At 29.3% G+C, this 26,500-nt stretch overlaps 3 protein-coding genes and 1 non-coding gene across 16 annotated transcripts in view; 3 read left to right on the top strand and 1 right to left on the bottom strand.

Moving 5' to 3' along the window:
* Sarm (sterile alpha and armadillo motif) overlaps window positions 1-6,344 on the top strand; it is a 93,067-nt gene extending 86,723 nt beyond the window's left edge. For 6 of the 7 annotated variants that reach the window (XM_085660465.1, XM_035883559.2, XM_035883558.2 and 3 more), the window contains 5 exons: window positions 1,233-1,334; window positions 2,574-4,571; window positions 4,748-4,914; window positions 5,051-5,272; window positions 6,207-6,344. In XM_085660465.1, coding sequence (XP_085516591.1) covers window positions 1,233-1,334; window positions 2,574-4,571; window positions 4,748-4,914; window positions 5,051-5,240 — 2,457 coding nt within the window. In that variant the 3' untranslated portion in view covers window positions 5,241-5,272; window positions 6,207-6,344. Of the gene's footprint in view, window positions 1-1,232; window positions 1,335-2,573; window positions 4,572-4,747; window positions 4,915-5,050; window positions 5,273-5,393; window positions 5,433-6,206 lie in introns of all 7 variants that reach the window. The other variant, XR_014982785.1, reaches the window with a different exon arrangement.
* Window positions 6,345-8,992: 2,648 nt separating this feature from the next.
* Window positions 8,993-11,197, bottom strand: Myd88 (myeloid differentiation primary response protein MyD88). Its single transcript, XM_035883596.2, has 6 exons — window positions 10,590-11,197; window positions 10,272-10,468; window positions 10,004-10,099; window positions 9,810-9,934; window positions 9,563-9,731; window positions 8,993-9,448 (listed from the first exon to the last, which is right to left on the bottom strand). Exons 1-6 carry the CDS (start codon window positions 10,697-10,699, stop codon window positions 9,063-9,065), a joined length of 1,083 nt encoding a protein of 360 aa, XP_035739489.1. The 5' UTR covers window positions 10,700-11,197; the 3' UTR covers window positions 8,993-9,062.
* A 602-nt stretch (window positions 11,198-11,799) lies between these two features.
* LOC118449256 (U2 spliceosomal RNA) lies at window positions 11,800-11,990 on the top strand. Its single transcript, XR_004840357.1, has one exon. It is a non-coding gene; the product is annotated as a U2 spliceosomal RNA (small nuclear RNA).
* A 1,549-nt stretch (window positions 11,991-13,539) lies between these two features.
* CLIP-190 (Cytoplasmic linker protein 190) overlaps window positions 13,540-26,500 on the top strand; it is a 21,400-nt gene continuing 8,439 nt past the window's right edge. For 2 of the 7 annotated variants that reach the window (XM_035883547.2, XM_035883546.2), the window contains exons 1-8: window positions 13,540-13,700; window positions 14,527-14,754; window positions 20,875-20,943; window positions 21,458-21,610; window positions 21,841-22,029; window positions 23,025-23,226; window positions 23,785-24,001; window positions 24,938-24,982. In XM_035883547.2, coding sequence (XP_035739440.2) covers window positions 14,643-14,754; window positions 20,875-20,943; window positions 21,458-21,610; window positions 21,841-22,029; window positions 23,025-23,226; window positions 23,785-24,001; window positions 24,938-24,982 — 987 coding nt within the window. In that variant the 5' untranslated portion in view covers window positions 13,540-13,700; window positions 14,527-14,642. Of the gene's footprint in view, window positions 13,701-14,526; window positions 14,755-15,465; window positions 15,695-17,133; window positions 17,302-20,874; window positions 20,944-21,457; window positions 21,611-21,840; window positions 22,030-23,024; window positions 23,227-23,784; window positions 24,002-24,937; window positions 24,983-26,500 lie in introns of those variants that run through there. The other 5 variants (XM_035883551.2, XM_035883552.2, XM_035883550.2 and 2 more) reach the window with 5 other exon arrangements.

Below are 26,500 nucleotides of genomic sequence, written 5' to 3'. Positions count from 1 at the left end.
CTGTCGGTATTTGAATGATTGGATTTAGGATTGTATTAAAAAAAAAAAAAAAAAAAAAAAAAAAAAAAAAAAAAAAAAATTAAAAATTAAAAATTAAAAAGAAATTAAAAAACAAAAATAATAGATGTCCTAGGAATTGATGACAAGTAAGAAAAAAAAGATTACGCGTATAAACGGATATATATATATATATATATATGATTGTGTCCAGCGACAAGAGAAAAGACGCGACGACGATTTTGTGACGAAACGCTTCGCTTATATTTATAGAAATACGTCAGAAGGCATCGAAGAGGTCGGGATACATGACAGAACGGTCAGATTGCTATGGAACTGCGACGGTCGTACTTCTCTCGAAATTCTCGCATTCGTGATTTATTTGATAGTTTTTTTTCGATCTTGTTTCCTTCCTGGTTATTTGTTTTGGGGGGAGAGGGGGAGGGAGGTTCTGTTTTCCGTTTCTTCTCTCGTTATTTTCCAATTATTTTCTTTTGTTTTCATTCCATTCAATCTAATCTCTCTCTCTCTCTCTCTCTCTCTCTCTCTCTCTCTCTCTCTCTCTCTCTCGATTACAACATTCTTGCTTTGTGAAAGTTCTAAAAGTCAAAAAAGAAAAGAAAAGAAAAGAAAAGAAAAAGAAAAACGAGAAAAACAAAAAGAATCATTCAGTGATGAACTTCGTTCATTTGAATAATCATCATCGTGTAGGGATTCTTGTACGTGAAAAAATATTGCCGTGGGTTTTTTCTTTCTTTTTCTTTTTTTTTTTTTTTTTTTTGTTTTTTTTATACAAACTTGTGTGTTTGTTAAGTTTTTGAAAGAAAGAGAAAAAAAAAGAAGAAAGAAAAGAAGGAAGCAAATTTATTTGAAAATTATTCCGATCGAGTGAGTAATTGCAACTACAGTGTAAAAAAAAAAAAAAAGAGCATGTATTACGCTAAACACGCATATCGTTCATTGTCATTCTAATTAGGGTCATTTAGTTTAGACAAAGGAGTTCGTCATTTAGCTCGACAAAGCACGTTTTACGTTTTGTTTTTTTTTCTTTAATATTTTTTTTTTTTTTTTTTTTTTTTTTCTTCTTTTTGAGGGAAGGAAAGAAAGAAGGAAAAGGAAAAACTTTTTTCCCATAAAATGCATTAGGCTTTCATATTTTATATGCTCTCTCTTCCGCGAATACAAGCACTTAGAATTGGTATCACCCAATATATCTATCTCTTTCGTTATTACAGGAACAGCGAAGCTTGAAGGCTGGAGATTTATCGCATCAAGAGAGCAACAACATGGCAGCCTCGACTATGAAGTTACAAAGTGATTCATTCAGTTCAGAAAAGGTTGGTTCTCATAATAAATCGATATAAATAAATTTCTACGTTTTGTAAATGTTTTCAAAAATAATATATTTCAAACGAAAATCTTGGTTAACTTGAAAATATTCTCTCAAATTCTCTCTTTTTCTCTCTCTCTCTCTCTCTCTGAATATATATATATATATATTTTTTTTATATACAAGATATAAAAAATGTATTTGTTTTATCTTCAAAGATCGAACGGAAACGAAAAGAAAATTTGAAACTTATCGAAAGTTTCCTGAATTTTTTTTTTTTTTTTTTTTTTTTTTTTTTTTTTTTTTTTTTTTTTCAAAAAAAAAAAAGAAAAAAAAGTGTTATCTATAAAGGACGAAAGAGAATTAAATATATAATAGTTTTTGGATAAATGAATATAACAGGACTTTCTTGTTTTCTTTTCGTTCGTCACTTTGGCCAGTCACCAAAGAATACGTTTTTCGAGTTAGCCATAAATCGTTGTCTTTAAAAACGATCTGGATGAAGTTACCTTAACTTTGGCAGTCGTATGTGTATAGTTGTACGTATCGAAAAGTATGCTTCTGACTAACTACCTACGATCCTATGTCCGTGTCTGCTGTGTGTGTGTGTGTGTGTGTACACACATACACATATATACGTGTACGTGATATCGAGCGTTTAAAGATTTCACCAATTTAAACGGTGACGAGCTTACCGTCAGCTTTCAGTCTTTCTCGATTTCCTGAACCACGAGCATATACTACGTCTGACGCCGTTGAAAAAGAAAAAGAAAAGGGAAAAGTCACGATGATGATTTCAAATGTAAAACGCGAAAGAAAAACTTTAATGATTCCGATGAAATAGTTTACAATAACGGCAACAAAAGAAGAAGAAAAAAAAAGGAAGGGGGGGAAAGAAGAAGAAAGATAAAAAGAAGAAGAGAAAAAAAAAAGAAATAATAAAAGGAAGGAAAAATAATTCAAAGTGTTTGTTTACATTTAAAACACGAGTGAAAACAACGAAAATGTTACGAAAGTGGAGCCTCGACTCGAGAATGGTAGTTAAAAACGTGCTTTGTAAAATCAACGAAAGAAATGAATTAGTATTTGATCGTTTTGAATATTTTTGTTATGACCGTTTAAAATATCACCTATTATTGCGTCATACGAAATAAATTAGATTACGCAAAGAGGATGATAATAAAAGTGATATAAATAATTACATTCAAATTAAAAATTAATGTTATTGTTTTATTCTATTTTATAGAAGGCGATGGCGGCACAACAACAACGTCAGACAGTAACTTCCTCAGGAATTTACAATCATGAAAAACACATGGCATCGAGTTCGCAATCGAGTATAACAATAGCTTCGAAAGGAGTTACGTCAAAATCATCGATGATATGTGCGGCCAATGCGGTAAATCAATTGATGAATGGTATGAGGCCAGCTGAGGATGAACTTCTTTCATTGCCATTGGACGATCTGGATTTATTATGTTCTAAGTCAAATCCGCAGGATGTTGATCGTGCGATTGCTAAATACTCCGGTTTCTTGGATAGTTTCGTCGAACGTTTAAAGACCAACGAAGGAAAGAACGGGAAAGCTCCGTTGTTATTGAACAGGGTAAACGAGATTATCAGAAAAGCCTGGGCTGTACCTACTCATGGTCATGAACTTGGTTATACACTGTGTAACACCCTTAGAACGAGAGGTGGTCTAGATTTGTTGATGTCAAATTGCATTGCTAGCGATCACGAGTTACAGTTCTCCTCGGCCAGATTATTGGAACAATGTTTGACAACTGAAAATCGTGCCCACGTGGTTGAACATGGCCTTGAGAAGGTTGTAAACGTAGCTTGTGTGTGCACGAAGAATGCCAACTCCGTGGATCATTCTAGAGTGGGCACCGGTATATTGGAACATCTATTCAAGCATAGTGAGGGTACCTGTAGCGACGTTATCAGGCTTGGCGGTTTGGACGCGGTTTTATTCGAGTGTAGAAAGAACGACGTAGAAACATTGAGACACTGTGCCGGGGCATTAGCCAATTTGTCACTTTACGGTGGTGCTGAAAATCAAGAAGCTATGATCAAGAGAAAGGTACCAATGTGGCTCTTTCCACTTGCCTTTCATAATGACGATAATATAAAGTATTACGCTTGTCTGGCCATCGCAGTTTTAGTAGCCAACAAAGAAATTGAGGCGGCCGTTTTAAAATCCGGTACCCTTGACTTAGTCGAGCCATTCGTAACATCTCACAATCCTTACGAATTTGCAAAATCGAATTTGGCGCATGCTCATGGACAAAGTAAAAATTGGTTGGAAAGATTGGTACCCGTGTTAAGTTCGAAAAGAGAGGAAGCCAGAAATCTCGCAGCTTTTCACTTTTGCATGGAAGCTGGTATTAAGAAACAACAAGGCAATACCGAGATATTCCGTGCTATAGGAGCTATCGAACCATTGAAGAAAGTCGCCAGTTGTCCAAATGCAATTGCCTCCAAATACGCTGCTCAAGCATTACGTTTGATTGGCGAGGAAATACCACATAAACTTAGCCAACAGGTACCACTTTGGTCTACGGAGGATGTTAGAGAATGGGTTAAACAAATAGGTTTTGCCGAGTGTGCTGCAAATTTTGTTGAGAGTAGAGTGGACGGTGATCTTTTGCTCCAATTGACAGAAGAGAATCTCAAGGAGGACATTGGCTTGACGAATGGAATTAGAAGGAGACGTTTTACGCGGGAATTACAAAATTTGAAAAAAATGGCGGATTACAGTAGCAGGGATACCGGAAATTTAAATAGTTTCTTACAATCGATCGGTCAAGAATTTTCTATATACACTTATAGTATGCTCAACGCTGGCGTTGACAAAGATTCTATCAGAAATTTATCCGAGGATCAATTATTGACCGAGTGTGGTATAGCCAATAGTATACATCGACTTAGGATATTGGATGCCATTAAGAACATGCAACACAATCAATTCAGTTCTTGCGAAGACGAATCGCCGGATAAATCTTTAGATGTATTCGTTAGTTATAGAAGATCCAATGGATCTCAATTAGCTAGCTTACTCAAGGTTCATTTGCAATTACGTGGATTTTCGGTCTTTATCGACGTCGAAAGGTTAGAGGCCGGTAAATTCGATAATAATTTGTTGCAAAGTATAAGACAGGCCAAACACTTCCTCCTTGTGCTAACGCCCAAGGCATTAGAAAGGTGTATACAGGACAACGAATGTAAAGACTGGGTCCATAGGGTAAGATTTCATTTATTTTTCCTTTCTTTTCTTTATATATATATATATATATATATATATATATATATATATATATATAGATCGTTCAACATAATGTTTTTAAATCCGTTATACAGAGAAAATAGTTTTAACGTATCTTTATCTCTCTTTTTTTTTCTTTTTTGATTCATTTACAGGAAATTGTAGCTGCGTTACAATCGCAGTGTAACATTATTCCCATAATAGATAATTTTCAATGGCCTGAACCTGAAGATCTTCCTGAAGATATGCGAACGGTTTGTCACTTTAATGGCGTACGTTGGATTCACGATTATCAAGATGCTTGCGTAGACAAATTAGAAAGGTAAATAATTACTTGCACATAAATACTTGACTTTTGTATTTGATTTGTTATATATTAGAAAAGATTAACAAAACAAAACAAAAATAATATCTATATATATATATATATATATATATATTCCTGAATTTTTTTTAAGGTTTATGCGAGGAGAAATTCCTGTAAGATCTGAATTGTCCGGTGGTATACCAAGAAGTATAGCATCCAAGGACGTAACAGCACCTAGTACGCCAGGTAGCACGAATATGCGACAAGCACCGAATTATCAACGAATGCATAGCAATGAAAGTAGAGGTAGCGACAAGGATTCAAATGGTGGGCGAGACTGACTAGACGGCCCGCCCACAGCTATTCCAAACAGGTAAAATATTTTAGGATCATTCTTTTTTTTTTTTTTTTTTTTTTTATTATATCATATACTTCAATGAATTTATATCAAAAGATTAAAATACTAACACACAACTAATTTCTATTTTCTACAGCAGGGAATATGAATCGCGATAAGACAATCACGATTTTAGGTCAGTTGGTGCAAAAGATATATATATATATATATTTTTTTTTTTTTTTCATATTGATATATTTTATTAAGCTGCACCATTGTGAATGGTCTTGAATCGTTGTTCCCTCCATCCCCCCTACTCCCCATCCATATGTTATGAAATCATTGTTTCTCGTCCATACTGTTCACGCTTGTAGATTGTAATTTTAATGCATGTTATATGTAAATTATATCATTATTCAAGCAGCTCATTATTCGTTGATAATTTGTATAAAATTTGAGATAATTATCAATCAAATATCCTTAAGTTGTGTTAGTCACGAATGTTATACTTGAATCTAGACGCCTGTTGATATAATCTCTTGTTGAGATGTTACATTTTTTTTTTTTTTTTTTTTTTTTTTTTTTTTTTTTTTTTTTTTTTTTGTAAAAAAATGCTCGTATGTGCATTGTGCAATTGGTGGAATTTCATTTGAAATTATAATAATATCGAATTCATGTTCATTGTTGGCTGTTGCTATTGTTCTTTCGATGCACAAACGTGTCAAAGTTTGATTGTCCTTTATTTGCCTTTAAACATTTTCTATTTTCTTTTCGATTTAGTAGTTGCGTCTTTGTATTAAAAAAAAAAAAAAAAAAAAAAAAAAAAAAAATAGAATTCAATGTCGCTTAAATGTATCTAAATGTAATTAAATGTATCTCGTTGAAATAATAGTGATCTGATAAATGAGATGATACACTATTAAAAAATAATATTTATATTTTTATATAAATATTTTCTTTGTTATCACAGATTTAGAAAATCGTCGAGTCCGTCCCGTTGGTTAATGGGTTTGCCGCCAACGTCACCTCGATTAAAATTCATCCATACACATCCTGGAGGAAGTCCAATACCTCGCAGACCACCACGACATCCACCCTCTCCGTCTACACGATCTAAATCCTTAGAACTTTTAGATCAGGATGAGAAGAAATCATCTGTCTTGCCAGTCGCCAAACCTGAACCTATACCAAGGCCAAGATCCAAAAGTTTGGATGGTCTTTTGGACGAGGATGACGTAGTTTCACACATTAAGACTGAAGAATTGGCTAAAGATGAAGAAGAGAGAATTGATGATCGAGATAAGAAAAATCCTCTTAGTTTTAATGAAACAAATCAAACGGAAGAAAAAAATTGCGAATCTATTACGGACAACTTGAACGTTGTATCTTGGAAAACAGAAAAATATGATGAACCATCAAGTGTTGTTAACGAAGAAATAAAGGATGATAAAAATCCATTACCTGTTCCGCGTTTAAAAACAAAAATATCTAATTCACAATTGGATATATGTAATAAAGTGGTATACGTCAAGGATGAAAAGAATGAGAAAGCTTCATCGTCGTCCTCTGATAAAAGCAACGTTAACGAAGATAATGATTCAACGTTGTTATCTAAACAAACAAATAGATTTACGAATATGGATAAACGAGAGAACGAATCGTCGTGTTTAATTGATCAGCGTGAGGTGACGAATTCTCATAAAGGGCAGCAACAAACCATTGAGCTTTGTGATAATAGTGTAGAACCAATACAGGAAAGACTAATGACGATAATAAACGATAAATCAATGTTGCTCAAAGCAAAGAGCTGTGGCGCGGGATTAGATTCCAACGAAAGTGTTTCGTCCAATGATTACAAAGCTGAGATAAAGGAACAAGGCTCGTTGCTATCATTGCCGGCAGGAGCCGAGCCAAAGAGAAAAAGAAATTTCATGGACAAGTGCGTAAACAAGGTGCGGTCTTTCATAAAGAGATAAATAATAATAATAATTATTATTATAATAATAATAATAATAATAATAATAATAATAATAATAATAATAATAATAATAATAATCGTGACTTTGAAGAAAAAATTGTGCACAAGTGATATAAAGACTTTATTCTAAATAATTTTACAATATCTGTTTCTTTTTTTTCTCGATTTTTTTTCTCTCTTCTGTTCTTTTTTTTTTTTTTTTCTTTTTTTTTTTTCTTGACACCACGCCGACGTTGTATATGCTTTATTCATAATTCCATCAGAACGATTCGTTTTTGTCGAACAAGATTTATATATAAAGACAAAGGGAGAGAGAGAAAGAGAAAGAGAGAGAGAGAGAGAGAGAGAGAGAGAGAGAGAGAGAGAGAGAGAGAGAGAGAGAGAGAGAGATTATATTTAAAAAATAAATACAAAGGAAAGAAAACAAAAAGAAGAAGAAGAAATAAGAAAACAAAAAAAAAGAAAAAAAAAGAAAAAGAAAAAGCGAAAGAAGGAACATAATAGATATATACAAAAAAAATTTCTTGTAAATACACATCGCTGGTGGAAATATGAATATATTGAAGGGATAATAAAACTTTTGTGTATAATGACAGACAGCATGAAAATATAATGTTGTGCCTAAAGATTAATGTGTCTTCGTAGAAATCGGAGCCGACCGGATAAATGATTTTTATCTTTCTTATTTTCAAGAAATAGAAAATGTCGGTCCGCTTTATTTCAGGTGCCTTTTATATTTCATTAATGAATTGTATTATAAAACACTTAAAAATGTAATTAGATAATATTTTAATTTGTAATACTATTTTCTATAGACAGTTATATCTTTTTTGATTATCAACCGTACTCCTATAGAGAGCAATATTATAAATATAAAGGTTGTTTTAAATGCAGCTAACTCTAAAAATAAAGGTGACAAATTTAACGGTAGTTATGAGATTTTTTATTATTATTTGACATCGTATTTTCTTTTTTTCTTTTTTTTTTTTTCTCTTTATTTGACGTATTTTTGTTTTATTTTTCTCTCTTTTTTTTTTTCCTTTTTTTTTTCCTTTTTTTTCTTACAGACAATCTAATTGAAAAATATATATTAATCGTTAAATTTTGATATATTTTTTTAAGGATGCCATTTATGCATCATTTATAATTTATCAAAGTTTTGTCAAATTAAATGACTTTTACCTCAACAAACATCTCTCTCAATGTTTTCTCCAATAAAATTTGATTGAAATCTTTTGTTTAATTATAAATAGATAGATAGGTAGATAGATACATTTTTTATTCCTTCCCTTAGGGTTTGCATTTTTTTTTTTTTTTTTAATTCTAACTTATCATCTACTTTTCCCGTTCTTAGATCTATCTTACAAACAAATACTATCCTATTACATATCTCTTATTACAAAAGAAAGAGAAATGGAAATGTATATACTTTTTCACATAAATTTTTTTCATTCAATCCTTCATAATCCCATTTATACTGTATGATATTAATTATATTAAAAATATATATTTTATAGTTTTTAATTTTTAGATATTAATATATAGAGTTATAAACAATAAATATTAATTTACTATGAATATAAAATTAAAAATTTTCTAATATAAGATATCAAATTGAAGTATAAATATTATAGAAAAATACTTCTATATTATTTACATTGTATTCTATCGTCAAAAGCAGCGTAAATACTTGAATTATCCAAGTTAAGTAAAACATTCGATATATTATATATATATATATATATATATATATATATATATATATATACATACACAAATTTGCATATTTACACATATGTACATTATATAAATGAATTTTTACATAATTATTGAAAGGTATTCTATCTCTCATGACTTTAACATTAACATCTTTTTAAATGTCTTGATTTTTGGAAATTTCTTCTTCTTGGACTTATTTTCTTTACATATATTTTGACTTATATCCGTTGAATCTATTGTAATACTTAATGTACTTAAATTATCCAGAGACGGCAAATAAGGAATAGTTTCATGACTTTGTTCTTTAGTTTCTTGTTTTAACGTTAATTTTAATAGTTCTTGTTCCTTTATATTTCTATTATGTAATGTATTTGAAACTTGAATGGAATCTCTTAATCGTTCCCAAAAATCATATAAACCAACTCGAGTATAATCAAGAATAAACATATACTTAAGTTGAAGCGGTAGTACACACTTTTTGTATAAACATGGTATAATTTTCCTTTGACGCTTATCTGTGGGATAAGATTTATGAATATCAGAATGTATAAAACACTTTGATATAAATATATATATATATATATATATATATATATATATATATATATATTTTAACTTTTGATACCTACCAATACTTATGGCTTGAGAATAATTCAAAAAAAACTCATTTGCAGAACTCTTAAAAAAATTAGGAGATATTATTATGATCATTCTATTACAACGTTCTGATATAAGAGTCATCACAGCCTCATGTTCAAAATTAATACCTCCTATTAAATCTCGATCCTTTATACAAAGCTAGAAATATTTCATGAAAAAGATTATAATATTATTTTATATTATAATATAACTTTTAATATTACTGATCATTCTTACTTTTATATTGAATTTTTCAAGCTGATCTATCATTTCATTTGCAAAGTCAATATCTTCATTAGCATACAAAACAAAAGCATCATATCTCTGATTTTCTAGACCTTGTTTAATTCTATAAATATCATCTATAAAATATATAAGAAACGTTATGATAATATATTGTAAAATAGATAGAATATAATCTTAATACTAACCTACTGTTAATACTTTAGTATCGACATTTTCCTCGATCGCTTCAATTGTTACTTGAGATTTTTCCAAACATTCTAAATATTTTTTAATATCCTCATCTGTAATACAGATTATGTTTTATTTATATTTTAATTTATCTCGATTTTTATAATTTAAATTTATTTAGATTTTATATATTTTCTTATACTTATCGCATAGTATTAATACAAATTGGTATAGTATTGATATAGTTATAGTATAAGTACAATTATAGCATGAAAATTACTTAACCGATAAATTGTTGAATATCATCAATAATATCCCATCTTTCTAGCGTAGATAACATATGTAGCAAGTTTGCAATATTATCATTACTTTTTCTTTTTATAACAGTGTTTAGAATAAACATAGTTTGGTCAGAATGAGATGATACCAAAGGTAGAAGCTCACCTTCTATATTTGCTAAATGTGCTAGACCTCTCCAATCTCTATAACGTAACAATGATATAGTGAATAATATTTACGACGTTAAAAAAAAATGTAGATCTGATAAAATATTCCATTGTTCTTATAAAACGAAAAACGAAGTTAAAATAAAATAATGATTACCTGGGTAAACCATTATCGCATGGAAGATATTTTGTAGGATTTAATAGGTTAGAAATAGTATTTTTAGTTCTTATGGATAGGGCCGTTAATGGTATCATTGTTAAATCCATCGTTATAATGATTAACTTTACGTTCACTTGTAAATAGATAAAAACTTAACAATATATCACGTTGTTAAATTTCGAAAATTATATTCGACTTTATTCTCACTAGGATTCTTCATATACACGTGACACGAGTTATATCTTAAAATATGTCAACCCGTTCCTAATCTAAACTAACCTCAATAACCACATTACTTTTTCCATTCGCATTATTATTTTAATTTTAATTTTTTTTTTTCCTTTCACAATCTGATAACGCTAAATTTAACCAGTAATTATTATTGAAAAAAAAAAAACAAAAAAAAAAAAGAGGAAAAAAGAAAAATATAAATGGAAATAATTGTATGTCTACAATAAGATCTGCGTCGTTCATACGCGACTGAACTAACCTTATGAACTGCGTGTATTTTATACCACACACAACCATTACTTTTCAGAATATAGTACTCGAAATGAATGTACTATTTGAAATGAACTTTTGTAAAATTAAGAAAAAAAGATACGAAGCAAATAATCTTAGTATGTATATATAATATTCTTTCCTATTCTTATCTCTCGTAACGCATAATTTTTTATTTTTCTATACAATCTTTAATACTTTTTCCTTAAGAGTTGCTTGTGTTCAAAAATGAAAAAAAAAAAAAAACAAATGAAGATTGCAATGTATTTTTTTTTTTTTTTTTTCAATTTCTTGACTTATAAAAACAAAGCACTCGTAAGTATTTTTTAATCCAAAACAATATTATTTTCATTGCTCTTTTATCCTATGAAAAAATACAATAAAAAAAAAATCTATAATTTATAGTATTCTTTATATTACGAAAATAAAATTACACTTAAGTTGTAAAATATTGTTTACGTAAAAAAATGTCATTTTTACGTCCAACTCTTTGATTATAATTTTTATTATTATTATTATTATTATTCTTATTATTATTATTATTATTATTGTATAAATGTCCAAATAATTGTATCTGTCATTAGTTCTCTGAACATCTACCAAAGATAGAAATAATACGCAATGTGACCGCTACGTGTCGCAATATACTCAATACCATTTTACGACATGAAGATGCTTATTTAAACGATTTCAATAGCTTAAAGTTATCGCTTCTCGGCCTATGGCTAAGATCAAAGTGTAGTATCTGTTCTTATCAGCTTAATATCTGATACGCTGCTCATAGAGCAGCCAGAATATTAGCTAGATTTTTGGAAATTGGCGGAAGGCCGGGGCTTGCTCCGCCTCTGCCGGGGGTTGAGCCGGTATTGCAGTACCGCCGGATTCAGCCCGTCATAATACAATTAAAAACAAAAATCCTCGGAAATATTTTTCACCATAAAAAATATTAACATGTAAAATACATGAATTATTTCGCTTAGGGAGATCGAAGGAAAATCTATTCCCCAGAACTTGCAAAATTAAAAAAATTCAATAATAAATAACAACCACTCTCTTGATTCACGTTCACATGTCATATTTCTTATGTTTTAACATTTTATAAATGTGTGCTAGATATAAAATATATTACTAATAAAAAATGATATCCAGTGATGATGATGGGGCGGAGAGATAGAAGTTCAGGAAAAAATCTTTAAAGAAATATTAACTATTTATTCTAAAGATCTTTAGCAATTTAAAATAAAAAATTATTGAAGTCACGAGAAGAATAGGTTAGTGAGTGGGAGTATTACATCATATATAAAAAAAAAAAGGGAACACAAAGATTGGATCGAAGAGGAAACAAAACTTGGCTCGGGAATCAAATAGAGCCACTCCTTTTAGGGAGATGATGCGTATATAATAAAAAGAAAATAGATTTTTTTTTTATCACCGTACCAACTGTATCATTGTGCTTTCAATTAAAAGTCTATTTTATTAGGGTTGTTATTTGTTGTGTCAAATTATTTCGTGGCATTCAACATTCGTAATATAATAATAATAATAATGACAATATTATAAAATTTCAATAATGTAGAATTATAAAGTAACTTAAGTTATTTTCCAATAGAGAGAGAATATAAAATACTTTACATAGTACATGTACTTCAATATTTTTTCATTTAAATTTGTAACTTTTATTTTTTATTTGATAGTTTCATTCTTTAAATATAGAATCTCATATTTTTTTTTTTTGTACAATTAATAAACTAACGATATTGTTTTTAAAGTTTATTTAAATGATATTTAATTTATTTATATAAACTATATTTACAGATACCTGGATTATTCTCATTGGAAGAATGCATTCATCTGTGAATACCTGTGAGGAATCTTCGCGAGATGTGGACCAATCAATGAACGATAACCAAGGACCAATCAACAAGCGAGGTAGAAAAATAAGGAAAAAAAGGTACCTTCGTCTCACGTTCCCAATCTTTCTTTTTATCTTCCAAAATTCATTTTTTCTGCTGTATACAAATATATATATATATATATATATATGATATTTTTTCGTATATTTTGAAGGTAAATATATAAAATAATACATATAATAGGAAACGTCAAATTTTATCATTATTTGTAAGAAATTCTACGGTCGTAATTCGTTCATTGATAAACAAAATAAATTTGCGATAATCGAGTTTTATATTATCTTTCTTCCGATTCTTCTTCTTTTTTCTTTTTTTTTTTTTTTTTTTTTTTTTTTTTATTAATTTCATTATATTTCTCTATTATCGTAGGAACGAAAAGAAGATGTCTCGCGTTTTACGATTAGTTGATATTATGTTCGTTTGAGAATAATAATAGATATAAATTTGTTTAATAGAATTTGTAAATTAATTCACAAATAGAACGTTGACGGCGCTGCATCTCATTTCCAACTTGTTCGCGAGATCTGGTTGTCATCTATCTCCAATTTTCCGTTAATCGCGAATTGAGTACCAAAGTGAATCTCGTCGCGCCGTTTCGACGAGAAGAGAACGGCAGTGAAATAAATGTGATAGTTCTATAAATGGGAAGTGCCGACAAAATAATACATAGAAATACTCTGAAGTGTTAAGTAAGGTGAGGACGTATTTTTATCGACGAACCCGAACGATATAATCAATGTGATTGAGGTTAACCACCGCGCAAAGAAAACTCTTTTCTTTTCTTTTCGATATTCTTCCTTATCTTTTTTATTATTAAAAAAGAAAAAAAAAAAGGAAAAAAAAAATAGATTCAAAAAAAAAAAGAAAAACAAAATTCAAATTTCATATATCACGATTGACGAGGATATTAAATCCATCGGATATTTTCAATATTAATTATTAATATCGATAGAAATGTTCTTGACGTCATTAAGAAATTCATACGAATAACATTACTTTAGACCAGTGATACATATATACATGTATGCGTGTATATGTGCGTTGAGAGAGCGAGAGAGAGTGAGTGAGAGAGGGAGGGAGGGAGGGAGAAAAAAAGAGAGTGTGTATGTTACGTATGACATGGTCATTATTCAATATATTGAATATTATTACATTTGAAAAGAATATGCGCAATGTTTCGTAATTTTTGTCTAATTGCTAAAGGTTATTATTACTCAGCCATCTGAATTTAGAAAAGAACGTTCTATATATCGTGCGTTCTCTCGTAAATATTGAATTGTATATGTGCGTCATCTTTCGGTAAAAAAAAAATTATCTATAATGACGATTACATTGTCGGTAATTGGAATACTTTTGGCGGCAAAATTTAAATACTCATTACTCAATTAAATTATAAAGAAGATTATAAAAGATATTCATCCACGAAAAATGTGTTTTATATATATATATATATATATATATATATATATATATATATATATAAAATCAAATCAATTAGTAAAATGTGTGTTATATTTCAGTGTGTTGTATTAAAAATAAGTGTGAAAGAAGAGAAAAGAAAAGAAAAGAAAAGAAAAGAAAGGAAAAGAAAAAGGAAAAAAAAAAAAAAGAAAAGAAAAAAGATATCAAAATCAAAATGACGGAAGCAAAGCCATCGGGAATAAGGCCACCTTCAAAAATTGGCAGACCGTGTTGTACTATACCAGCAAGACCAGCTATTCCACCGTCATCTCCAAAAGCATCAGGCAGTAAGTTCAATGAAAGAAATGATTTTTCTTTTTTGCATGAATATATTGTCCTTTGTTCTTTGTGTGGTGTGCGTGTGTACGAACGTGCGCGTGCGTGTTTACATTTTCAGTCTGTCATAGTTCTTTTTTTCTTTTTTGTTTTTTTTTTTTTTTGTTTTTTGTTTCTCTCTTTCACTCGACATTATTACCCTTTCCTTCTTTCGTTTCTAAATGTCATCATACTTTATCAGAAATATTATTATTTTTCTATTAAAGAAACATATATAGAAATTTAATATATTTATCGTATATGCCTGTGAAACATCAGTATTATAATAGTTGCAGAAAATCAGAATTATATTTAAAAAAAGAAAAGAAAGAAAGAAAGAAAGAAAGAAGAAAGGAAAAAAAAGAAGAAGAAAGATTGCCAAGCTGTATGTGTATTTGTTGTATGTGTATTTGTTATATGTGTATATGTGTGTGTGTGTTTATACATATGTGTATTATATATGCTTATGAATATACATAATGATGTATATACAAAAAATTATATATCATATGTATGTACACACACACACACACACACATATATATATATAACACATACACGATGTAATGTGAAACTGCAGTTATTTTATAATGAAAATAACATAAAAATAGTTATGAGCATATAGGATCGTTCGTTCCGATGAATTATTATAACTCGTATCCATATAATATCGTTTTTGTCAGTCTCCATTTACAAGGTAACGAGAACAGATCACCAATCTACTACGTCACCTTAAGCACAAGAATACGATACACGCTTGCGAGACCCTGAAACGAACCTGAACGAATGCTCTTACGAGTTCGTACACGCGAGCTTCTTGCAAGTCGTTCTTCCACCTCTCAACGCGACGCATCATCTCGACCGAATAGGCCTATCTAAATATCGGCTCCTGATCGATCAATTTTACTGCAAGTACGATTTTCATACTGGTGAAAATTTTGTTAAATCTAGAAATACAGTGGTTTTGTTTTATTATTATTATTGTTTTTTTTTTTTTTTTTTATCTATTTAATTTATTTATTTTTTTTTTCGTTTTGATAGAAATTTGTTCAATCATTATATATACATATATATATATATATATATATATATATATATATATATATATATATATATAGTGACAACATACTGTTTACTTTTTTATTTTATTTTATTTTATTTTATTTTATTTTATTTTATTTCATTTTTTTTATTTTTTTTTTTTGTCATTTTTTATTTGTTTGTTAATATTCTCATATATTCGAATAATCTAAAGACTTAATTACGATTTTCATTGAAACGAATTTGCAAGTCGTTCATCGAAAGTGAGTGTGTATTCGTTTAACTTTTCTTTTTGTTTTTCTTTATTTATTGTTTTTTTTTTGGGGGGGTAGATGGGAGCGGAAGAGAGGAGTGGGAGGGAAGGGAAGTTATACGATTTGAAAGTGATTAGTAGTTATCGATTTCATTAAAAATTTTCCAAATTATATCTATCGTCGATATTATTACGATATTTTTTTTTGAACGTTTGAAAAATTATCGTAATACGTTTTATCGTAATTTGTTCTTCGTAATACTTAAGACATATTTCAATGGACGTATATATTTTCAAATACACGTTCATTCCTAATCGTATTAATCATAATGTCGTTTCAATTCTATCGACAACAAATCGTATATTACAAGGAGCACGAATAATCTAAATTCAATGGAATAAAGTTTAATTAGAAAAAAAAAAAAAGAAAAAATAATAATAAATAATAAATTCAATACTTCTTTCGAATTATCAATTAAAACAAATCTTATCGATCTTAAATTAAAAAAAAAAAAAAAAAATAACACTTTTTTCTAATTATCAATTGAAATAAAACCTATCGATCTTATAGATCCAACTTTTAAATTAATATAATAATAATAATAATAATAATAATAATAATAATAATAATAACAACAATAAATTAACAAATCTTCTTAATTATCAATTAAAACAAGCCCCGTCGATCTTATATATCAAAATCATAAATTAATACAATAATTATAATAATAATAATAATAATAATAATAATAATAATAATAATAATAATAATAATAATAATAATAATAATAAAAAATCATAACGAAATCAGGATTTCGATTTTCAAGGCGTAACAATAAAAAAAAAAAAAAAAGAAAAGAAAAAAAAGAGAGAGAGAAAGAGAAAGAGGAAACGAAGAACAAAAAACAAATAAAACAAAAATAAATGAAAGAAAGAAGATAGAAGAGGAGCACTTTGAATGATCTAAAAAAAAAAAAAAAAAAAAAAAAAGAAACAAGAAAAAAACAAAACAAAACAAAAAAGTAAAAATAAAATTCGTTATTGTGATATGTAACAGGACGGAGGATCTCGGTAGGAAAAGTTAGGCGAGGCAAGATTTGCGAGACTTTAACGATTGTATGCAAGAGACGTGTTAAGAAGCCGAGCGGTTGCATCGAGGGCACGTAATCTCGCCTTATTCAATCGTGTCCAGTGGTTTCCTTAACCGAGAATCACATATGTCCAAGTAGGTAAAAGCCTAAGGGGCGAAGAAGCGAATAAAAGAATGAATAAACTAACGAATAAACACATACACACGTAGTACATACACATATAATTCTCGATCATGACGCATACATACGTAAATGCGTATATGCCACGTGCTTATGCAATCCTACTGTTCATTATACATTTTCACATTGTAGTTTCGATTTCGACCGTTCGTTTCATCTTTCTCGATTTTTTCTTTCTTTTTTTTTTTTTTTTTTTCATCTTCTCTCTCTCTCTCTCTCTCTGTCTGTCTCTGTCTCTTTCTCTTTTTTATTATTCTATCTTCGTATATTTCACAGTATCTCGAAATGAACCTTAGCCTCCCTTCCTCTCTCTCTCTCTCCCTCTCTTTCTTTCTCTCTCTCTCTATATATATATATATATATATATTTCTCTTTCTCCACTTCTCTCATCCTTCGTTCGGCTCGTATTTCGCAATGCGATAGGGAAACTCAAGGCAATGATAAAATTCATTTTCCATTTTATTTTATCTAACCGGATCGATATCGATCGAAGATTTTATTCGTTCTTTTTATTCCTTTATATTATTCTATATATGTATATATATATATTGTTTTGTTTTTTTTCTTCTCTTTATTTATTCACTCGCAACGCTACGTGAATATATTCCGATCATCGTATCAATTCGTTTAAATATTAGTCTTCCTTTAATTTCATGCTTAGGATGAGAGACTTTTGCAAAAAAAAATGAAAAAAAAAAAAAAAAAAAAAAACGAAAAGAGATCAATAAAATTGAGATACTTTTTATCTTTACTTTTGTTTGAATAATATAATTTTGTTGTAATATATATATATATATATATATATATATATATATATATATTAAAAATAATGATTAAAAGATAACATGATATCGATAATGAGATGATATCGATTAAGATCAATCGTTTTATTTTTTAATATAAATAACATAAGTTTTTAAAATAAATGATAAAAAAATATTCTTGTTGATGATGATACTTCGAAATTTTGAAAATTATCTCGAAATATTTGAATTGATCGTTTGTACCCCGTGACGCAATCTCAACGTTCTCCATGAATTCTTACGGTAACCATGACACCATCGTCTAAATATGGCAAGATTAACGGTTTATTACCGCGTCTACCTGTTTATTCGTCGTTTTAGTCTTCTTTAATATTTATACAAGTGTTAATGCATTACGAAGCCGGTTTTGCAATCGTTATTTCCATTCTCTATAAGATCGTTTTCGATATAATAATAATAATAATAATAATAATAATAATAATAATAATAATAATAATAATAATAATAATAATAATAATAATAATAATAATAATAAAAGAAAAAAAAGTTTCCTCTTTCATTTTACATTTTAACAATTGCTCTCTCTCTCTCTCTCTCTCTCTCTCTCTCTCTCTCTCTCTCTCTCTCTCTCTCTCTCTTTTTGTTTCTTTATCTCTATCTCTCATTAAACATGATTTCTAATACGTAATAAATATATTATCATTTATATAATATCATTGTTATCATTATCATTATCATTATTATTATCATTAACATTATTATTTAATGAAAGATACATATCAATCTTTTTTCTATTTTTTTTTTTTTTTTGCAATATCGTGAAACTGAGATAATTTATTTAAAATAAAATAAAATAAAGAAAAAGAACGAAAAGAAAAGTCAACTAATGTCATCAAATCATTCTTCATAGAACGTACATGCTATCGAGCAAACGTCATCGTTCATTTCTTAGAAGTCTCGATCACGAAATAAGAAAATCGTTGTTATGCCAAGATATTGAGATTCTCGCGTACATCATCGTGTGTTTATCCGTTCGTAATCGTGAAATAATCTCGTTGAACATAAACGCCTGCCTACGTAATTGCGCCTATTCGATTTCTATAAGACGATTTATAATAGACCCGATACTATTACATTTTGTTGCTACACCCACGAATACTCATTAATAATTAATTCAATCATCATGAATCGGCGATACGGATCGGCGATTCCTTTTCTAGATTTTTTTTTTTTTTTTTTTTTTTTTTTTTTTTTTTTTATTGTTTGTAAAATACAAGTTTTGTAAAATACGAGCGAGAGAAATAAAAAAATTGTCACTCTTCCTCTACGAGACATTAAAATTTATAATTAAATCGATTCTATTTGTATTTCAATTTTCTTTAGTTTTTTTCTTGTTTTTTTTTTTTTTTTTTTTTTTTTTTTACTACGAAAAAAAGATCACGATTCTTATTGTCGTTAAATGATAAATAATCTTTTACGAAATTTATATCGATCGTTTTCAATACACACACGCACATATATATATATATATATATATATATATATATATATATATAATTATTATTATTATTACTATTATTAGTTGTTAATCGTACAATAATGATCGGGTTATAAATCATTTTGTCGTTATTACATAAATTATAAACGATATATCATTATAATGTATAGTATGGTATGACAGGAAATGTAAATAGTAAACAAGACATTGTATTCCAATCGCATTGCAATATTGCAACGTGTTAAATGGTGTTATACGTCTCGGTCTATTAAACATACGTCTTAAATTAATCGTTCATCGAATCGATTATGGATAAGCATTCTCTCCCCTCCCCCGCTCTCTCTCTCTCTCTCTCTCTCTCTCTCTCTCTCTCTCTCTCGTCTCTCTATCGCCCCCTATCGCATCACCCCATCCCTCTTGTTGTTCATAGAAGCATAGAAAAAGATTCTTATCATCGAAGAGATCCTTTTATATAACAATAGTCGTATAAGGATTCTCGTGCCCGTTCAATTTCCGTTGTAGATTCGTTATTGTTGACAATTAACGAAGAGGTAATCAGATACAACTAGCCTATAGAGAAGCGATTAGATCGAAAGCGATTAGAATGAAAATTATTGTCGATTATTGGTTAATTAACTTTTAAATGTATGTGACTGTTAAATTATATATATATATATATATATATATATATATATACGCATTAATATTTCATTTAATTTTTATATTAAATTTCATGAAAAAAAATTAATTATCACACACACACACATATATATATATATATACACATTAATATTTAATTTAGTTTTTATATTAAATTTCATGAAAAAAAATTAATTATCACACACACACACATATATATATATATATACACATTAATATTTAATTTAGTTTTTATATTAAATTTCATGAAAAAAAAATTATCACACACACATATATATATATATATATATATATATATATATATACTATATATACTATAGTATATATACTATGCGTATGATGTACGTAAATGTAATAAAAAGATATCATGCATTTAAGGGTTCAAAAGAAAAGAAGAAATAAATCGATAAGGGGATTGGAACATGTTATTTCTTAGGGATCGGGGCGGGGGAGGTGGGGAGCGGGGGTGGGGGGGGGGTTGGTGGTGGTAAGAAAAAAGAAAAAGAAAAAAAAAATCTTTCATTTCGTGTTATATTCGTTCGAATGCGTGCATGTAGTTTGTCGTTTTTAGTATGTTTTGCATTATTTTGCATGGCAACTACCAGACAGTATGGATCACCTCTGGGAAACGCATGGTCGTAAATTAAGTGAAGCTGGATTGCGCAGAGGATCAGGTAGGTTTGGCTTCGCAGATTCTTTTATCTGTGTACCATCCCCTTCCCCCTTTCCCCCGTTTCCCCTCTTTTTTTTTTTTTTTTTTTTTTTTCTTTTTTGTACTATCATTGAAATGATTGAATTTCCAAAGCCGGTACTGGTCGTATAGCGATCTGCCGAACTTTTCAATATTATTATCTGATATATACTGTAAATTACTATGAAAAGATTTTGTACACCGTCATTATTATTATTATTATTATTCTTTTTATTATTATTATTATTATTATTATTATTATTATTATTATGCGCGAAATATGATAGTAAGCGTATTTTTTTTTTTTTTTTTTTTTTTTTTTTTTTTTTTCTGTTTCCATTGTTTACTACGATAGTTTTGAAGTATAAGTAGAAGAATGAATATCTCAAGGATGAATAAAAAGAGGGAAAGAAAAAAAAAACAAACAACAATAATAACAAAAAAAAAACAAATAGATAAAGAAAGAAAATGATATCGAATTGAATCTTGTATAATAGATACTAGTGTCGTATTGACGGAGGACACGGACAGCTTCATAATAGGAGATCGAGTATGGGTCGGTGGGACGAAGCCTGGTTCAATAGCTTACATCGGCGAAACACAATTTGCTCCAGGAGATTGGGCTGGCGTAGTACTCGACGAGCCCATAGGTAAGATCATTTAAAATTCAAGAGAAGAGAGAAAAAGAAAAAAAAAAAAAGAAAAAAGAAGAGAAAGAACGACAACGAGAAGTTGACGATGATAATGACGACTACGACGACGACGATGACGATGACGATGACGATGACGATGACGATGACGACGACGATGATGATGATAATGGTGGTAATGATGATAATGATGATAAGAAAAAAAAAATCAATTTAATTGGATACTTTAGGAAAGAACGATGGATCCGTAGCTGGCTGTCGATATTTTCAATGCGAACCTAAACGTGGAATTTTTTCACGATTAACGAGATTGACCAGACAACCTTTACCAGAAGCATCGTCGCCAATCCAAAGAACTCCTACAACGCCACCGGATGGTACAAGGGGATGCTTAATCAAGTCCGTTTCACCCTCATTGAGTAAGGATCGTTGCCAGAAATATTCGTCGCACGCCTGATATCTTTTTCTTTCTTTTTTTTTTTCTTCTTTTTTTTTTTTTTAATCTTTTTTCTTCTTTTTTCTTTTCCTTTTTTTTTTCTTGCCTTCCTTTAATCCTTTGATTTTTGCATGACGAACCAATGTACATACATGTGTGTATATGTTTGTGTACCATATGAATCCATGACAATTTTGTATAATAAGCAGATCTTTTTTTTTTTTTTTTTTTTGTTTCTTTTTTTTCTAATCATTTACCTGGAATTTTATCCATTGAGGATATTTCTTTTTCAAGTTGTTTATCTTATTTTTCTTTTTTTTTTTTTTTTTTCTTTTTTTTTCTTTTTTATATAAACTTGCATCTGTTCCAGCATATTAACGTAGAATAGCTATCATAATAGAATAGTTTTAATTTAAATTTGAGACAATCAAAAATTGCTTTGCCACTATAGAATTTGCAGCAGTCCGTGAATTCTGCTATTCTGCAATGCTTCGTACGGATTATTTTCACATATCAATTTAAACATATTAAACGTTAGTTTGTTACTCTGTTCCTCCACCCACTCATCCATCCATTCATCCATTCATCCATTCATCCATCCATCGACTCATTCAACGTCCACGACCTCGTCTGCTTTCCTGCCTTACGTTTCTCTGTCTTTTAATAAAATCAAATAAATTGTATATTACGAATTAATGTATTATTTAAATACATAGCACGAGTAGATCGCATTAAGTTAGCTTATTAAAATATTTTGCATTGTATAGTTTTTAGAGGTTTTATTTATTTATTTATTTATTTATTTATTTATTTATATATTTATTTAAACAAAATGAAACAAAATGAAAACAAAAAAAAACAAACAAAAAAATTTAAGTACCCATTTAATTTGTGTTTTATGTATATATATATATATATATATATATATATATATATATATGTATATGTATATGTATCACCTAAAACAAATATATACAGACACATCGACGACCAGCCTCTCGTCAACGGTCTCGCAAAGGGATTTGAAAATAGGTGAAAGGGTCATAGTATCCTCCAGTCAGGGGAGCAAAACAGGAGTACTACGTTATATGGGAGCAACGGAATTTGCGCCTGGAGAATGGTGCGGCGTCGAATTGGATGATCCTCTTGGGAAAAATGATGGTTCTGTCGGTGATAAAAGGTCGGCAAACAATTCGATTCATTTCCTTTTTTTTTTTTTTTTTTTTTTTTTTTGCAATTATTTGCGTGTAAATAGGCGCGTATGCGTGTGCGTGCATGTATGCGCGCGTGTATGTGTGTGTACGTGTTCTCTGCGTGGGTGCGCGCGTGTATGTGTGTATAGTTCCTTTTTTCTTTCTTTTTTTTTTTTTATTTTATTTTATTTTATTTTTATCTTCGAAGTTCCTTCAACCCTTCGTCGATCAATAAATTCGAATATATCTATTCAAAGATATAAAATTTATATATATGTATATACTTTTTTTTTTTTTTTTTTCATCAATTTGAATCAATTCAATATAAATCGATCTGTCTCGATCGATAAGGGTTTTAGAATTTTAGCGGATTACTTTTTGTATTTTTCTACTTTTTTTTTTCTCTCTCTCTCTCTCTCTCTCTGTCTTTCTCGCTCTTAAGAATGTAATAAATAATTATAATAAAAAGAATAAAGAAGAGAAGAGAAGTGAGAATAAGAAGATGACGATGACGATGTCGATGTATAATATATTTGAACGTATAGGTACTTCGAATGTCGACCAAAATACGGCCTGTTTGCGCCAGCTCACAAGGTCAGTAGGTCACCCTCAAGTAAAAGAACATCCTGCGTGATTCACAAGCCGTCTGGTGCTGCTCTTAACTCGACCTTGAAGAGGACAAATTCTCGAGAATCATTAGTCTCGATTTCCAGTGTTAACAGCAGTATAGCTGGCTCGAGAATTGCTACAGGCGCTACGAGGGTAAGATTCAAGATGCCAGAGTGATATTCGTCGGGCGGGGATTTGTCAGGGTTGTTAGAGATTAGGAGGGAAGGGTGGGGTTGGAAGGGAAAGAGAAGGAAAAAAAAACGAAACGAAATAAAAAAACAAAAACAAAAAAAAAGAGAGAACTGTAAAACATACACGAAACCCCCCCGACGACGAAAAGTTCGAAAAGAAAAAGTATGATGCGACGCTTTTTTGCACGAGATACCTTGCCACGGCAAATCGAAACAAAAAAATGCTCTTGCGTTATATTCTTTTATTATTCTAGCCTATCTATCGCCTCCTTCCCCCATCTTTCTTTTTTTGTTTTTTTGTTTTTTTTTTTTTTTTTATTTTATTTTTTATTCTAGCTTGCTAAGAATCTCCGACCATCACCTAATTACTATTATTATTATTACTACTATTATTATTATTACCACTATATCCGTCCTTATACCTTTTATTGTTACGTGAAATTGCTATTACTAGTCGTGTTAGTCATTTTATGTCATCCTAAAATAGAGATTTAATATTGTTTGTTTCGTTTTTTGTTGAATGGACATCGTTCAAGTATCTACGCGCGAAATTCTATTTCTATATTCTATATTCTAATTCTAACACACACACACACACACACACACACACACATGTGTGTGTGTGTATGTTGTGAATATATTTAAAAAAAAAAAAAAAAGAAAAGAAAAGAAAATTTGAGACACATCGACGATCGTTATCTCAACAAAATACGAATCCCCATTTTTTAGTTGTACTAATGATAATATATTTTAGTTGTCAATTTATTATTAATATTTCTCCGTCGCCGACCCCACTCCCCTTTATTTTTTCTTTTTTTTTTTTTGTTTCGAACGAGAAGAAGGGTTTATGTTTTGTCCGAATTGCATGATTGAATTTTTGTTGCATACAATATTCCAGCGGCCTGGTATGCGCACGTCGACACCTATTCAAAGTTCATTGCAGGTGAGAATACGATTAGTAGATTATTAACGACATGTAATGGAAATGACATTAGTTTGTAAGAGAAGAAAAAAAAAAAAGAAAGAAAGAAAGAAAGAAAAAAAAAAGAGAAAAAAAAAATATGTCTATCAATCCAATCCAAGGATTTGTTTAAAAATCGTAGAATAATAAGATTAGTTAATGAGCGCTTATGTGTGATAATATCTTACAGCTTAATCGTTTAAGCTCGACTTTTGTCTTAAAATGTTATTAGATACCTAGCGACATTAGATGCTGCCTTTTTTATTTATGTATATTATCAGGATAATACACGTTTATTGTATTTATTATTTATTTATTGTAGAGATCATAGTTGAACATAATGTTTTTTTTTTTTTTTTTTTTTTTTTTCCCTTCGTAGAGCTGTGTAGATTAGTTCTGTTACGTGTATACGTAGAGAAAAGAAAAAAGTAGATTGTCTGAATAATATTAGATAAAAATAGCAAAAAAGAAAAAAAAAAAAAAGAAAAAAAAAATAACAAATTAGAAATTCCATTTAGAAAAGATAATTACATGTACATAATTGTCGTATACCTTATCAATAAAATCCTTATGGCTTTTTCTTTATCCTTTTCTCGTCCTCGATAGAATGAAAATTTCGTTGATAGGTGAGTATGCTATATTTTCTTCTTCTTTTCTCTTTCTCTCTCTCTCTCTCTCTCTCTCTCTCTCACCCCCATAACAACTTTAATGACTCTTATTTCGTTAATCTGAACACGTATATGTGTCTGATTTATAAAACACTTCATTAGACGTACTCGCAATGATTAAATAATATTATTATGCTTACACGCATACGTGCACGGCTATTGTCTTTTCTGTATTAGTTTGATGAAACCGGTTATTTAGTAGTACAAGGATATGTCAATGACAAAGGATGGCTACGAGTTTAGATACGATTAGACAAAGCTGGACAAAGCTCTAGCTCTGTCTCTTTCGAAAAAAAAAGAGAGAGAGAGAGAGATAAAGAATGAATGTAATGTTGTTACGTAAACTTATATACGTATCAAACATAAACATTGGACTAGAATTTTAACGAGATTAGAATGAGAACAATGCTTATTAATGAGTACCATTTCTAAATAGATGTTAATGAGTGAAAATTACGGATGTTGTTTTTTTTTTTTTTTTTTTTTATTTTTTTTTTATTTATTTTTTTTTTTACGCATACGTATATAGATATTTACAAATGTATTTTAATGAATTTTAATGAAATAGTAGATGTTAAACATACATACGTGCTCGTTACATATACATGATTACATTTTATTTAAATTCAACGTTACATTTCTCTCTTGATATATTTATTAATGAATATTTAGTAATATAGTATTTAATATAATAGTAAAATTGTTAATTGTCGTTTCAATATTTTTAATCAATTCAAGAAAGATATGTTCATTTCTTTTTTTCTTTTTTTTTTCTTTTGTCTTGCTTTCTTTTTTAATCAATCACGTCCATTTTTAATTATTAATCGCACTG

This window comes from Vespa mandarinia, chromosome 12 (genome assembly GCF_050613455.1).
Source record: "Vespa mandarinia isolate Hongniang chromosome 12, ASM5061345v1, whole genome shotgun sequence".
NCBI classification, from domain to species: Eukaryota; Metazoa; Arthropoda; class Insecta; order Hymenoptera; family Vespidae; genus Vespa; species Vespa mandarinia.
This window is presented reverse-complemented; position numbering and strand designations above follow the sequence as displayed.

Excerpts from the sequence above, each read along its gene's own strand:
- Myd88 (XM_035883596.2), bottom strand. The coding sequence starts at position 10,699 with ATGGATTTAACAATGATACCATTAACGGCCCTATCCATAAGAACTAAA. Across the intron at positions 10,469-10,589 it reads TGCGATAATGGTTTACCCAG|AGATTGGAGAGGTCTAGCAC; the intron begins GTAATCATTATT and ends GTTACGTTATAG. Across the intron at positions 10,100-10,271 it reads TGATATTCAACAATTTATCG|ATGAGGATATTAAAAAATAT; the intron begins GTTAAGTAATTT and ends TCTGTATTACAG.